At 37.9% G+C, this 16,454-nt stretch overlaps 1 protein-coding gene across 1 annotated transcript in view; it reads right to left on the reverse strand.

The window, feature by feature from the left end:
- Window positions 1-16,454, reverse strand: part of polr3a (polymerase (RNA) III (DNA directed) polypeptide A) — a 31,232-nt gene that overhangs the window by 10,511 nt on the left and 4,267 nt on the right. The window contains exons 7-21 of the mRNA XM_077502355.1: window positions 15,756-15,918; window positions 15,526-15,662; window positions 12,666-12,769; window positions 12,455-12,596; window positions 11,160-11,300; window positions 10,996-11,065; window positions 9,580-9,707; window positions 8,648-8,786; window positions 7,015-7,179; window positions 6,749-6,921; window positions 4,466-4,577; window positions 4,178-4,296; window positions 3,970-4,107; window positions 2,179-2,349; window positions 414-527 (exon numbers count right to left, since the gene is read on the reverse strand). Coding sequence (XP_077358481.1) covers window positions 414-527; window positions 2,179-2,349; window positions 3,970-4,107; window positions 4,178-4,296; window positions 4,466-4,577; window positions 6,749-6,921; window positions 7,015-7,179; window positions 8,648-8,786; window positions 9,580-9,707; window positions 10,996-11,065; window positions 11,160-11,300; window positions 12,455-12,596; window positions 12,666-12,769; window positions 15,526-15,662; window positions 15,756-15,918 — 2,016 coding nt within the window. The remainder of the gene's footprint in view (window positions 1-413; window positions 528-2,178; window positions 2,350-3,969; window positions 4,108-4,177; window positions 4,297-4,465; window positions 4,578-6,748; window positions 6,922-7,014; window positions 7,180-8,647; window positions 8,787-9,579; window positions 9,708-10,995; window positions 11,066-11,159; window positions 11,301-12,454; window positions 12,597-12,665; window positions 12,770-15,525; window positions 15,663-15,755; window positions 15,919-16,454) is intronic.

The following is a 16,454-nucleotide window of genomic DNA, read 5'->3' on the forward strand; positions in this document are numbered from 1 at the left end:
TCTTTGAAACACTATAATTAGGCCTTCCTTTTGGATGAAACAAAACGTATTCAATTATTGAGTTTAAAAAAGGTGTAAATGTATAAATTTAAACAACTAAAAAATTTGTAGTATTAATATTTTTGTACGAGGATTCTCATTTTGTAATTGTCATAGCTGAAATTGTAATTGAATTTCAAATGATTGCACAGCCCTACTGTAACATAAAATGTGGAAAAAGTGAAGTGCCAAAGTGTAAAAGGCTTGCAAACTGTATGTGAAGCAAATATCAATTTCTTGTTTATTTCCCCTGAGACAAGGTGCGAGCACATCAGGACAGTTCTTTATTGAGTGCATCACTTGAGGTTTAAAAATCAACACGAGACATTTAATTGGTTATCGTAGCACACAGATGGTCTTGGGTGTGTGCGTACCTCCAAGAAGCTGTCTCTGCAACACACAAAGTCGGCTTTCTTCATGATGGCGTCTGACGCCAGGACCAGCTCGCCCTGGCTGAGGGTGGGCTCGTCCGGACAAGTGTGGACAGCCTGTGGGGACAGAAATGGGAATGTGATGGGAGGTTTTAAAAAAAAAAAAAAAAAAAAAAAAAAAAAACTTGGACCATGGCATCTTTCCAGGGTTTCTGCAGGTATCATTAAATCTATTGGAATCCTTTATAATGCTTACATTGTACTGCACATACACATGCAAAACAAAACAAAACAAAAAGTCAGTTGATTACAATTTTTAATCCGAAGTAATCACGATTTTCATAGCCAATGCGTGATTAATCGTAAATAGATCACATTATATATGTTCTAAATGCACAATAAAATATATTTAAAAAAAAATTTCCTTACACTTTTTTTTAATGAAAATAAAAGGACAAATATGTTTACCAAATAGAAATGTGTTTGTATCTTTAAGTACTAGAGTCAATAATCCCCACATATACGCATTTTTATCATATTTATTACTGCTAAATTGTTTTATTGTCACTTCTTTACACAGCTCTGTATGTAAAATAAAGCATGAACAATTGTATTAATTTTTCATGCCTCTCAACATTTAATGCTTCTTAATGTCATTTTAAGGCTTTAACTTGAGCAAAATCATTTCATGACTTTGAATGATTTTCAACTCACTTGCTCTCAAAGACGTAATTATACGTTTTTTTGTTTGTTTTTACGCTAGAGCATACAGAAGGCTTTGATGCAGCCTCTGAACTGAAGAGAACGCTTGAATCAATGGTAGTTATTACAAAAAACGGCCAGCAGGTGGCAGCAGAGTATAAGAGATCAGGATTTTATCCTGATGAAAGAAGAAATGCTTATCTTTCTTTTGGTAGGTTCTATGTTTTTATACCAAATAGAACAATATTCTGTGGGCCTTGAAAACTCAGTCAAAATCCAGTAAAACAGCTGGGAATGAAGAGGGTTGCTTGAATGAAAATGGCTGCCAGTGAATGAGTTAATGACCAGCGGAAACGCTGACATTCAGCGGAGCAAAGTAACTACATTTTCCAATCTTTGTTTTTGTTTTTTTATATACACGCATCTGTACTTTTACATCAGTCCAGGATGTTAACTTTTGCCACCTCTGCGTTTCCTCAGCATGTAGTAATCCAGCAAATGATGAGAAGCAATTAAACTGTAACTATACAACAAAATTGTTCCTTGATTCGATGAGACAGCAACAATGGAACGCCATTACCTACTCACTCACGTGTGTCAAAAGTTCATTACCACACACTCAACGGCATTATAGGCCAATGATAGACTGCTATGAAACACCCACACACGCACACTCCAGTACTCAAGGGCAAGCCTTGAATATCGTTTTTAATTATAAAATATCTCATGGCCCACCATCAGTTTCACGTGAAAGTTAGCAGCTATCTTTTTATGTGCAGGCAAAATTTGACTTCTTTATTGCTAAAGCTTCAAATTTCAATCATAGAAAAGGAAAAAAAAATCTAAGTGGTGAGCATGCCGTTAACTTTCTTTCGAAGCTTTCTATTGAAGCAAAAAGAAGCCGAAATACTAACAGTCAAGAAAATGAGGTTCAGTGAAAGACAAGTGAATTTAAAAGAAAAAAAAAAAAAAAAGTTCAATCTTGCTGTATGAGTAGCAACAGGTCAGCTCAGACAGCAAAAATAAAAGGCAAGCTGCTGAAAGAGTGCGCGTCGTGCATATTTACCCGAATGTTGTCCAGGACCCGCTTAAACTCCAGTGGTTCGTCTTTGCCCTCCATGTCAGCGGGGTCCAGGCCGTCGCCACCGTAGATGAACTGGATGATGTCGCCGGTGGAGCTGCGCACCGTCAGGTCGTATTGGGAGCACAGATCCTCCAGGGATTTCACCAAACGCCGCTTACCACAAAAAGACAAGACAGACGTCATTTTTCTTTACAAGGAGGCGACGTAACCCAAATGTGAAGCCTCTCTCAGCAGTAATAAGTGAACATTTCAACAACGGATGACAGTTCACCACATCAAAAACTGCCCCTCTGTCTCAGGGTTCAATGCTTGAGCCCATCCTGTTCATGCTGCCCCTTGGAAAAATCATGTGATGTCACAGACTTCGTTTACAATTCTGCAGACAGTGGCCATCAAAAGCACAAACACTTAGTCTGGTCATTTGTGTCACTGACATTTAATTATCGACGTAAGCTAGCCTCATACGGCACAACCAGAAAAACTCACACGTGATCATGATTGGTGCCTGACAAACAACACACAGATTGTCCTTCACGAGTGACAATTCCACCCTTTCTCCCCTCACACCCGCACCTTGGCAGTTATTTTGGATGGCAACATCTTTTCAACAGAAGAGTCCTTTTCCAATTTAAAAAAAAAAAAAAAAAAAAAAACACTGCTCGTCTTTGCCCGTCATTCTCCTTCTCTGCTGTGGAACCTTTGATGCGACTAACTGCAACAGCATTATCGACGGCTAATCGTCCCAAGTTTGCAATCAACTTGAGTACGTCCACAACTCTGGCACCTGTCTGCTCACTTAGGTTATTTTTGTTCACGAAAACTAACGAAAAAACTAAAATAAAAATTCAAAAAACAAATTCGTTAAAATGTTTGAAAAGTGTGTGACACAGAAGTTATGTTTTCATTTTATCATGGTGTTTATTAAATACTGTGCGCAATTAATACACTTTAAAAAAAAAACTAATACTGAAACTAAGTAAAACTAAAATAAATAAGCATTTTTAAAAAACTAAAAGATCCCATGCCATTGTGACCACGTCGCTGAACCCCCAATTGCTCCTGATGCTGCGTCATCAGTAGGTGAATGGGTAGTCAAACTGTAAAGCGTTTTGAGGGCCTTGTAAGGTGGAAAAGCGCTATATAAATAAAGTGCCATTTGCCATTTAAAAAAAAAATAATTAAGATATTTGAAAGTGTGTCACACTGAAGTGATGTTTTCATTTAATCATGGTGTTTATTAAATATTGTGCGCAAGTAATACACACACACACAAAAAAAAAAAAAAAAAAAAAACTAATACTAAAACTAACTAAGTAAAAGAAATAAATCTACGGTAAGTTTTTTTAAAAACTAGAACTAACAGAACCACCCTGGAAACTAATTAAACAAGCTAAATTTAAATACAACTCAAAACGAAACAAAAACTAAAAAAAAAAATGAAAATTCCAAAATTATAATAACCCTACTGCTCACCCACTTCCACATCACATCACGTGCGCACTCACGGCCAACACCGAGGCGCTCTAAAAGTGGTCACACCAGCAGGCTATCCAAAGGGAGGACACATTTTCGCGGTGCAGGCTAGCAAGCTCGCTAAGTGCATGTTGCAATTGCGAGCGATAACCTCAAATGTGAACAAAGGGCGCTCAGCTTCATGGCTTTTCTCCACCGTGTAAAAGCAGCGAGGCAGCGCTAAGCTAAAATTAACTCTGCAGGCGCTCCGAGGAGGGAATTGTACGTCCTTCAATATTACGGGAAGCCCTTCGACCTTACCTGCATGTAGCCCGTCTCTGCGGTTTTCACTGCTGTGTCCACCAGGCCCTCTCGACCAGCCATTGTGTGGAAGAAAAACTCGGTGGGCGTCAGGCCGGAGTAGAAGCTGTCGGCAACAAAGCCTTTCGCAGCGGGCAACTGAGGGAAATGAAAACGTTTTGTAAATAAAACTGGATAAGCACGGGGTTTATATTCATTTAGCACATACTTTGGAGTGCTTTTCAAAGTGAGGCAGGGAGCGATTTTCAAAACCATCAGGTACTCGAGATCCACTTATGGCCTGCTGGCCCACACATGCAATCATCTGAGAGATGTTGATAAAGGATCCTGTGTGCACAACAACCGAAGAGGAAGAAAGGCTTAAGTGTGTCTGTACACAAGTTCACAAAAACGAGACACAAAAAAGAAGAAAATGCAAGCAAAAACCACAAGGGCATTTTCATCGCAAGGTAACCAAGTGAAGTGGTGGAGGCCGCCGGAAGTCTACAAGCCTCACCTTTGGAGCCACAAAGAGCCATGATCAAAGGACTGTTGCTCTTGTCCAGCTCCCTGAGGCAAGCGCTGCCGGCACGGTCTCGGATGACCGACAGCTCTCTCAGAATAAGCGCCTGTTGACAAAAAAAAAACCAAAAAAAAAAAACAATGGCAATAAAAATTCACAACACGTGCCTCCAATCTCCAGGCAGAAAATCTAAAATGGATAGTGAGAGATTCACGCTTGCAATTAGTTGAAGTAAACATTGGGCACAAGCGAAGCCAAGGCAAACAGCTGCAAATGTCACAATCGGGCATTGGGAACAAACAGCATGCTACCGTTCAATACGAAACGTGGGCTTCATTCATGGTGTTATAATAGCTAACAACGTACGTTGCTGTGCTAGGGAAAGGTTAAGAGAAAGACCTCGAAACACTCAAAAAAACATGGAATGCACCTATTAAAAGAGCCCAACAAAGCAAGTCAAGCAAGTTTTACCGAATATTAGAATATTTTTCACCAAATGCCTTCTCAATATTAGTCATTTGCTAGCCATGATTTTCCATGACTTCTGATTTTAAATTTATCTCATGAATTTATTTTCATCTGTTGGAATACAACGATTTACTACCACTGGTGTATGAATATGTCAAGTACGCTTTGCTTTGTCAGTAGGGCTTAACAGAAATAAAAATAAATAAATAATAATCCAATGATTTTCCTTTTCATAGCAATATGCATTTTCCCCATAAATTCATGTGAAAATAGAATTATGTATAGAGTTAAAAATAGAATTTGAAATGTCTAAATGTTTTTCTTGTATCTTGATGTTTTCTTGAAATTTACCATTCAAAGTCATTTACAATTATTTTAAGTATTTATTTAAGTCTGGCACTTTAAGAACATTCAGAATATTTCAAATTTATATACAATTATATAAATGAAATAAAAATGAAATATGAACAAATATAAATATCCATCCACCCATTATATAATATGAAATATAAATATATGTAACAACAATTTACTGCTCAGTCTTTAAAATTATTTTAAGTATTTAATTATTTAAGTCTTGCACTTTGAGAACATTCAGAATCTTTCAAATTTATATTTACAATTTTCTAAATGAAATAAAAACTAAATATATCAAATACAGTATATGAATATCCATTCATCCACCATATAATATGAAAGATAAATATATGTAACAAAAATTGGTACTGCTTGAAATCACTAGACTAGGAATGCTGAAAGCTGAATGCTAGCCGAATGTGTATGGCGTAAACTGGTAGATAAATTATATGAAAATTACAAACTTAATTGAAGTTGAAAGATAAATGAATAAATGAATCAAAAGAAAAACGAACTGCAATCTGTCTAACGTGGGATTTAATCATTTCAGAGGAATTCTAATCCATTATTACCTGATACGATAGTCAGTTGGCAGTTGGTATCGAACCATTGAATGTACGTACTAAAATGCGGCCCAGGTGGGGTTTGATTCAGGTCCTCTGTGGGGGAGGCAATTCCTCTAAGGACTGAGATAACGTGCCTTGTTCAGATTCATGGCTAATGGCATATTTGTTTTGAAAAGTGTCATCTGAAAACATCAAGCCAAAATTGCAACTTATAATCCATTTCAAAATGCGCTTAATTATTTCAGTGAAATTGTAATGCATTTCCTGATATGTTAGTCAGTTGATAAACATTTATATCACTAAGCATAATTGCAAATATATGGATATATTTGCAATGTGCAGCCGGAGGCGGGATTCGAACCCGGGACCTCATGGTTACCAGATAACACACTTAACTATTAAAGAGCTGGCAATGATGATCAGTTGTATGTATGGAAGTGGGCGTGGAAAGTGGGGAAAAAGTTCAAAATTAACATTAAATTGTGCGAGTACTGTAAGTATTGTGGAATCAGACGATATATATACCCCGGAAGGTGTGAATTTTTGAAGCAAGTTGATATTTGATGGTGTAAATCGTAAGTATTACGTGGGAGTTGTTTCTTGGCAAAAAAGTGAGAATAAAAATCTGAACAACATATGTGGAATGCTTTCAGCATTCCCACAATTAACTGAATCGAAAATCAATCCAAGTGAATCGAAGCGGCCCCTAGTGAATCAAAGCGAATCTATTTTTTTAAATCTAAATGACACCCAGCCCTCTTTGTCATTGGCTGGTGTTTAAAAAAAAAAAAAAAAAAAAAAAAAGTAGCGATACAATTCAAATATCTTAAGTAAATAAGTCCAACTTTGAGTGCAATTGTGCGTCACAAGAGGTCGCGTGGCGTACCTCCAAGGTCTCCTCGGCCGTGCAGCCGGGCTGCTGCTGCAGTTTGCCCGTTTTCAGGGCCTCGATGTACTCGTCACATTTGTGGTAGCCGTCATCCAGCAGTTCCTGCTTGGCCTTCAGCAGACCCTGGCCGGGCGTCACGTCCCCGATACCAATGGAAAAGCCTCGATTAGCTGGAAGTCATAGGGGGGGAAAAACAAAACAAAAACATCCTAAATGTCAAATGAAAAGAAATTTCAGCCCCGGGAAGGAAAGCAATGACGCACAGAGATAGACGGGGGCAAGTCGCGCCAGGCGGGACATGGCGTTTGCCGCCTCCAGCTGTCCCCAGTCTCTCAGCAGGATGTAGAAGATGTTGTTCTTGGAGCCCGAGCCCAAGGTGCTCTTGTCCATGCTGCCGCACATCAGCTCGCTGTTGTGGATCACCACAACTGCAAACAATTGACAGGTCCCAAAATAGAAACAGCAGAAAAAGGTCAAATGCAAAAACAGTAAATCTCCGCTTCTTTAAGAATCATTATGCATATTAACATCAATTCTAGTACTTAAAAAAAAAAAAAAAAAAAATACTAATTGAAGTACATATTGTAACTAGACTAACTGCGGGAATGCTGAAAGCTGAATGCTAATAGCTGAATGATTATGAATTAAATTGAGAAATAAATTATGAAATGATGACCTGGTTACTGGACAATGCACTAACAACTGTGCTAACGGACAGTATCAAACACCTGGTAATGATGATAAGTTATATGTATGGAAGTGGGCATGGAAAGTGATACAAAGAGTTCAACGTCTGTCCCATTGAAAATGAATGGAGAAAAGTTGATATTACAAGTTAAATTGTGCAAAGTAACTAACTTGGAATCAGACTATACCCCGGGAGGCGTGAATTTTTTAAGCAAGTTGAAATTTAAACAGTGTAAATCGTTAAGTATTATGTGCTGAAGCATTCCCACAATCAGTGGTAATTTTAATTTTTAATTTAGTTTTAGTTAGTCTTTTCACTAAAATGTAATTAAAATAAGAAAATGAATTTTAAAAAATAATTTAAAAAAACAATTTATATGATTAATTTATAATTATAAAAGTCATAATTTAGTCACCTGATTGTATTTTAGTTTTAATCCAATTTTAGTCGATGAAAGAAGAGCAATTTTAGTCGACTACATTGAATTAAACTGAGTTTAGTTGATATTTTCCTTCAGCATCTATTTAAACTTTAATACAAATATAACATCTATTTTTAACTGTAGACACGCAAGAAATTTAATACAATGGTGTCTTTATTGTTACAATGAAACATGTTGAACTGACAATAATATAACTTAGTCTTCACCTAAATAAAGAAAAGTGTATAATTGCACGATATTAATCTTACAACTACAACAAATAAACATTCTTCCATTCCTACATACGCTTTGATGTTTGAAGCAGTTATAGATGAAAGAGGACAGAATCAACATGGTAACATTTTAAATAAAGTGCAGTGAAGAATTTCTGAGCAATTCCTTTCTTCCACCCGCGTTTCATTCCTTCTGATTGGATCGCATGCATTTTCGCCACTGTGCTATTTTTATTTTCATTTTATTCATTGACGAAATTGTCAATTTTAGTTATCGTTATCGTCTCAAAGAATGGCTCCTATTTTAGTTTTCGTTTAATTTTCGGCTGAAAAAAAAAATGACAAAGATTCTCATTCTCTGCATTTAATCAGGCCATAGCCATGTCTAATTGGGCACTTTTGCTGCCATCTTGTAGCATCTACCGGCAATTACAAATGTTTTTGAATCCATTACTTGGGAATTTTCGCCATTTTGGTCCCGAGGTTGGACAAATGGATAGCAGGGGTTTCACCGTACCATTAAAAGCATGCGGGCACAATTTTTGGATTCTTACATGAGTCGTTGTGGCAGAGGTCCTCGCCTTTGCCGCAGTACTGCTTGCCCTTGGTCCGCAGGTTGGCCTTGACGGGGCAGTCTTTGCTGGGCTTCAGGATGAGGCTGAAGATTTGCTTGCCCGTCCACAAGGCCATGGGCTGGAGGACCGCATGACATGGAAAATTATTAGCCAAAACTGGAAAGTTCCACATGTCTTAAAGATGATCCCAAGCAATTATCCTGTTATGTTATGACTCATTTATCCTCTACGAAGTATTTGCAAAATGGTCGGGAATAGCAATCATGAATGTCTGCTGTATGACAGCCATTCAGGAAGCTCATTGAAGCTAGCACTAAATTATGGCAGACATCAAGATTTGGAAAATTGCATAGTGAGCAAGGTTATTTTTAGTTCACGAAAACTAACGAAAAAACTAGAACGAAAATTCAAAAAACAATTTCGTTAAAATAAAATACAACAAAAATGCTTTTTAAAAAAAACCAACAAACTGAAACTACATTTTATGTTTACAAAACTAACTATATCTAACTATAATGATAGCAAAAATGTCCTTGGTTTTAGTCTTTGGTAATTAATTTCATACATGAGCCTTTGGGGATGATTTTAAGTGTATTTTGATATTAACTGGAAGTGACAGCATCGTGCAACAGCCAATTGAAAAGCACCTTCAAGCATTTTTTTTTTAATAAACTAATAAAAACTAACAGTACCATCCTAAAAAACGAATTAAAACAAACAAAAAAAGTAAATAAAAACCTAATAATCTAAAATGAAAATTCCAAAACTATAACGCTGGTGTCGAGTTGGTCATTTCAAGTACAAGACACTATAAAGCCTGAAAAGACACAAATTATTGCCTTTTCATGTTTTTGTTTTTTTTGGAATCAGCAGGTGTCAACCAACCCGGCTTTTTGCAGACCAAAGCATACCTTCATGATACAGGGTCGAGGGAGCGCAATCTTGACTCTCTCATCCTTGCCGACGAGGATGGACGCCACGATCTGGCACGCTTTGGAGCGGTCAAAGAAGGTGTCCTTCAGTGTCAGAAGATAGCCGGCTAGGAGGGAGCAACATGCTAACTTAAACATTTCATTCACTTGACGTAAAAAAAAAAAAAAAATTAGATATATTGGTCAGGTCATAAACCCACGATAATCTCCAACAAAACTACGTACTCAAGACATAAACTGATGTTTTTTCGATGAGAAATTTGTTTCTTTTTATACCATCGCTGAAACACAATATCCAAACTGGTGTCTACTTCACACTGAGTACTTTAGTGTATTTTTTTTTTTTTAAACATACAAATGTCTGTGAAAGAAAATCTGTGTCTTTCTTTAACACTATTGTCATGCAACATGTCAGTCAGTTACATAGGCAATTGTTTCATTTTATAAACTAACTTTTTTTTGTGTGCAACGTTGCTAAAGTAAATAGGAAAAAAAAATTCTTCGATGTACCAGTATGAGTGTAATGAAAATTGTATATGCGAGTATGAGAACGTATTATTGTGTATGCCTATGACTTTCATGTATCTACGCTATTGGCAAATTGTAGGTACGTGTTAAAGTGCATTTGTATACACAAGCAGGATTTTCTTTTATTGAAATGCATTGATTTATTATATTAATAATGAAACAAGTCAAAAGATACAAAGAATAAGGGGTAGGACTAGATAAGTTAAACTTCTTCCTACTCCCTTTATACACAACTGTCAGTAATGATTGTATAATTTTTTCTTTTACATTTTTTTATTCTGCTACTTGTTTGTTTATATGTTCAATAAACAAAAATAAATTAAATGACTTAAATATTAAATACGATTAAATCAATATTAATATTCCTCAGAAATTGTGTGCTTCAAGAAGTCTAAACTAAAATATGTTTTAAAATGTTGAAATTTAAGATATAATACACATTTTTCATAGAAATGTATGCAATACAGACAAATGTCTTCCACACGTCAAAGTAAGCTGATGAGTCTTCGCCTGAAAACTTCCATACGTTTCCCCGCCACTCTGAGGCACTCCCCCTAGTGGCCCACCAAGAAATTGCTCAATAAGGAATGAACAACGGAGCTGTTATAGTGGCTGGTTATTAACTACAAATATCGCGATACTTGCGTAGGTGTATTGATAATCTATCGGGAGACAAAGTATCACGATTAACGCAATATCGAGAATATCGTCACACTCCTAGATTAGAACAATGTGTCATTTGGAAAGAGAACAACCTCATAATAATGAACTATTTCAAATGAAGAACTCGAAATCTTGAAAGATGGCCGTCGCAGCATGTAAGGGGCTTATGGAAGAACGCACATTGACCAAAGGCTTGCCATTTACCTGTCAAGAAGTCCTGAATAGCAGCAATCAGAGGTTCGCCGTTTCTTGGTGTGACAAGATTAGCTTTAGTCTGAGAAAAGAAAAAAAAAAAGTGCATTGTTGGAATGAGTGACTTGAGGACAACAGGGGGGAATGTCCACTTTGAAGACCGCTGTCATGTTTACCCCCATTAGGACAAGAGCCTCGGCTTTGGCCTCCTCCGTCTGAGGCAAGTGGAGGTTCATTTCATCGCCGTCAAAATCCGCGTTGTAAGGCGTGCATACGCATTCGTTGAAGCGGAACGTCCGGTGAGGCTTGACTCGGGCCTAAGGATTTGGACAAAACGCTGACACTTAAACCGGCAGCTTTTACTTGTCAAATTTCAAAAATCTTATCAGTATGAGCATTTTATTAATAGTCACATTTTTCACCACCGCAGCGTATTTCCAATTTTCCGTATTTCAATTAATGGCCGCTGTTGACTCAAATGTTTGGCAATCACAAATTCACTTTGTCACAGAATTCTTTGGAGAATCTATTCTCCATTATTTGTTGAAAAAAATTATTCTCTATTTTTGTGTGCAGTTTTATTTTCACAAGGCAGGTATAAATATTTTTTGAGTAATAATCCAAGCAATATTCCAAGAAAAAAAAACTCACAAATATATGAGCAAAAGTTGAATATTTGTGAAGTGGCAAATTTGCGAGAAATCCAAATTTACAAGAAAAATTTTTTTTTGTGCCATTGGATGGAGGAGGCGGTGCGTGCTCATATGATAGTTAATCTCTGCTAAAGCAATTATATCCTTATTTGAAAACCTGACTGCAAAAGTATAATTAAACAATTTCTTCCACCGTAGGCATTTTACACATTTTGCAAATTTTTACCTCACAAATCTGCGAGTTTAAATTAATTCCTTGTAAATTTGTTTTTTTCCCTTTCCTTTTATAATGCCGCAACTATTCAAGTTTTTTCTCACAAATTTGTGGTCTTTTTTCACTATTACTTCACTCTAAAACTTACATACATTTGAGATTTTGTACAATACAGCAACGAAGAATATATTGTATATAAAAAAATATATAATATATATTGAGGCACTTACTTGCTAATGCATGCACACACTGAGTTCCTACACATTTTGAGCAAATAACGTTCCCCTTCATCTGACCATTACTGTGGATTTTAAACATAGATGGGCCAAAACATGCCTTGTGAAAATTAAACGGTACTAAAAAAAAATAAAAAATGGCCACCAAAGGGTGCTAGAACTGCACAAATGGAAATCAACCCGACTTTTTGAACAGATGTGCTGCTTTTCAGATCGTGACATGACGATATACTGTGGCAGTTTTAAATCGGCATATCACGATATTGCAGTTATTGTTACATCCATATTTACAGAACGTCAATGTTTGGATGAGTGTGTTAAATAAGGTCTCTGCGAAATGTAAAGACGGACGGCTGATGCAGACGTACAATATGAGCCATGATGCTGAGCTTGTGCAGCGAGGGTTGCCGATTGAAAAGGACGATGTCGCCGTCTATCATGTGCCTCTCCACCACGTCGCCGAAGCGCAACTCTTGCGCAATCTTCTCACGGTTGCCGTATTTCAAGAACCTGCCGGCCGGGAAGCAAACGTTAACGATGGCGTTAGAAAAATCCAGATGATGAACGAGCGAGCCTCACCTTTTCATTTGGTTGCGTCGATTTTGGATGAAGTTGGCCCCGGGGTGAACGTCGGGGCCGTTGCGGACCAGTTTCCTCATCAGCTCCAGGTTGGCTTTGTTCACCTATCAGGACGTGCTCAGATATTTTAGCAAATGAGACGAGAGATAATGAATCGGTGTGTCATTCCTTCAGTCATTTTTCAGAACAAAACAAGAAGTACAAAAACAAGAATAGTTTTCTCAATATTCGTTCCAAAAACAAAAATGAAGAAAACGGAGAACGGCTCATTTTCCAATTTTGTGCACAAATGGAAAATGGTGCAAACGGACAACGGGCAATTTGGACAGTTTCATCCAGTTTGGATATTTTCACTTGACGAAAGTTGTGTGACTCTGTTTATTGAGCAGGGAAGGCGCCAGGAATCAGTATAAAGCTTGGAACTATTTGTAGCCCGCTTCTGACCCATGAGACGACAACAACATCTTCAGGTTACAGTTGTTTTACCTTACTAGTGGCTCGACTTTGACGGTGGTCATGTCTTCTGGCCTCAGTTACCCTCATACCCATCATCGTTACGGCAAATAAAGACCTACTTTTAAGCGTCCCACACTTTGGGATCACACTGGAGCCAGGGATTGGCCTATTGGATTTAAAAAAAATAAAAAAAAATAAAACCATCTTAAACAACTGATGTACAAGCCATACTCATTACATAGATTAAACAAAATGTCAAGCATAGTAAGCAGTAAAACAAGCATCACATTAGTGTTACTGAAACTAATTAAAAGTTCCAAAAACACATGATGTGACTCGCCATAACGTCCTGGAACTACATCGAGGTAAGGATCGCAGGTTAAATTTGGTCTAATTTTTTAGACAACCTGATTTAACACAAACTTTAATAATACAAAATTAAGCACTTTCCAAAAATAAAACATACATACACACCACTATTTTTTACCTCGAAATAAACACACTTAATCTAATATTAAAACAGACATTACAATCCATTAAATAACTCAAGACAGTTAACGCACCTCATTCCACAAACCAAGAGTGCTAAAAGAGCTGCAACAGTCACTTCAGAGGTCCACATCCTATTAAAATAAATAATGCGTAAACAAATGAACAGCAACAGCAGTGATGGAAACCCAAGAAAATCGTCAAAAGCAAACTTACTTTGAGATCCAAGCATCAGGAACGCATGTGTTCCTGATGCCAAACGTGTGCTACTCCATGCATGGAGTAGCACACGTTTGGCATGTCAAACAACGACAGTGAAGCAGAAAGTCACCTGAGCAGGTGAAACCTTTCAAACTTAATCAACTGCTCACCCCAGGATGACGGCACACAACTGCCACCTAGTGGCCATTTCGCATAACTCATTTACAATGCTTAGACGCCTTTTAGACCGAAAAATGCTCGGTGGGGAATGTGCACTATGAATTGCAAACATGGGTGATTAATTATGTGACCTTCAGCGGGGGTATGAGGGTAACTGAGGCCAGAAGACATGACCACCGTCAAAGTCGAGCCACGAATAAGGTAAAACAACTGTAACCTGAAGATGTTGTCTCATGGGTCAGAAGCGGGCTACAAATAGTTACAAGTTTATACTGATTCCTGGCGCCTTCCCTGCTCAATAAACCACGACAGGACGATTCAAGCATGGCAGTCCTTTATCAACTCCTTTCTGAATGAGGCTCGCTCCGTTACACTTCTTTCTCCCTATCTCCCCCTCTCTCTCTCTCTCCCTCTCCCTCTCCCTCTCCCTCTCTCCCTCTCCCTCTCTCTCTCTCCCTCTCTCCCTCTCCCTCTCCCTCTCCCCCTCTCCCTCTCCCCCCCTCCCCCCTCTCGTGCTCATGACGTGCGCAGTGCACAAAACACGTCAACACATTAAAATACAAATAAAACCCAAAAGCAATAATTCACAAAACAAATATAACAATAATTCGCAAAACAAATATAAGCCACTTCTAAGTAAATAAAATACGTGTTGGCAAATCAATGTGTTACGCAACCAAACAGTCACTTCCGGGTCACGCAACTTGCGTCAAGTCAAATATCCAAAGTGGAAAAAAACGTCCAAATCGCCCGTTATCTGTTTTCTCCATTTGTGCACAAAATCGGAAAATGGAAAATGAGTCGTCGGTTGAATTGGTGGTTGGCTTGCTGGTAATTATTCTTAACAAGTGGATGGTATGTGCTGCAAAAAAATATTTATTTTTTTATTTAAAAAAAAAAAAAAAAAAAAAAAAGCTAGCTTTTCCGGCCGATCACCGATCTTTGAAAAAGTCTGACCTGCCGATCACAATTTTTGCCGATACCGATTTTTTTTTTTTTCCCCATTACAAGCAGAAATACCTTCAGTGTTCTCATCTTGTTTGATTGGAAAACATTGAACAATATCGGCAAAATAATACAAATGGGTCGTTTTAACTGCACATGAATTCATTTTCTCAAGTAAAAATGAAAATCCTATTAGTCATCTCAGCAGAAGAGGACAGTGCCTGACTTTTTCAGACCTCTGGGGAGGGAGACGAGATTGGTGGAAAAGATCGGTTTATTTTTAAAGGACCGGCCGATCACCAATCTTCCAAAATTAAGGAAATTGGTGGCCGATCGATTGGTGCAGCCCTAGCAAATATCCAAATTGGATGAAACCTGTTTTCTCCATTTTCCATTCATGCACGCAATTGGAAAACAGAAAAACGAGTCGTTCTCCATTTTCTTCATTTTCGTGTTTGGAAAAAAACAAGTCTTTTTTTTTTTCTCTCTTTTTTTTTGGTTTTTGTACTTTACGTTTTATTTAGAAAAACGTCTGAACAAATGATACATGGATTGAAATTCATCGACAGGGTGGTGACGCGTCGCTTACCCTCTCCGGATAGGTGAGGATTTTGGCCACGTGCACGGGTACGGCCACTTCGTCGATCCTCAGGTTGGGGTCGGGGGAAATGACGGTTCTGCCGGAAAAGTCCACTCGTTTGCCCGACAGGTTGCCTCGGAAACGACCTGTGACATCACAGCAATTGATTGAAGCTTTTCTTTTCATTTCTGTCTGTGTGGAAAAAAATAATAATATACGCAGATCCTTCTGTGGCATACCTTGCTTGCCCTTGAGTCTCTGCACGAAGCCCCTGGTCCACTTCTTGGGCGCCATGTTGAGCGGGATGCCCGACAGCTCGCTGTTGATGTAGAGCGCGCACTGCAGCTGCAGGAAGTCCCAGTCCTCCATGATCATCTGCGTCTTGGCGCCTGTCATGCGATGCTGGACGACAAAAATGTTAAGAATTCCACTGTGTGACGTTTCGGTTGATAAACACAATCCAAATTCACTTTTAGTGTAATTTAAATAATTTGTGTTGGGAAAAATAATATGAGCCCATAATTTGCAAATCCTGATCAGAAGCGGTATGTCGGACGGTTATGTGAAACATCCTTAGTGAGCTTAAGACATTTTGTCACTAGATGGCGGCAGCGGACATCACAACATGCCCATATTGCAATTTTCCTTTTTTTTAAATTTTTTTATTATTTTTATTATCTCACACATCTATTCAGTGTTCTCTCGCTATAACGCGGTTCACTTTTTTTTGTGCAATTTTGCGTGCATTTTTTTTTTTTTACAGTAATGTACCTATTTTTTAAAACTTACGAAGGCTTGAACATTGACAATGTTTAAAACAAGAGAGAAATGTGAGAAAATGCAAATGCCTCGATGAGAAAAGTGTATAACTGTGTGGTGAGGTGTTTTAGAGCCTTAAAATATTTCTCATAAATGTAAAACATAAAACCAACTACTTC

The sequence above is a fragment of the Festucalex cinctus genome, chromosome 17 (genome assembly GCF_051991245.1).
Source record: "Festucalex cinctus isolate MCC-2025b chromosome 17, RoL_Fcin_1.0, whole genome shotgun sequence".
Classification (NCBI taxonomy): Eukaryota; Metazoa; Chordata; class Actinopteri; order Syngnathiformes; family Syngnathidae; genus Festucalex; species Festucalex cinctus.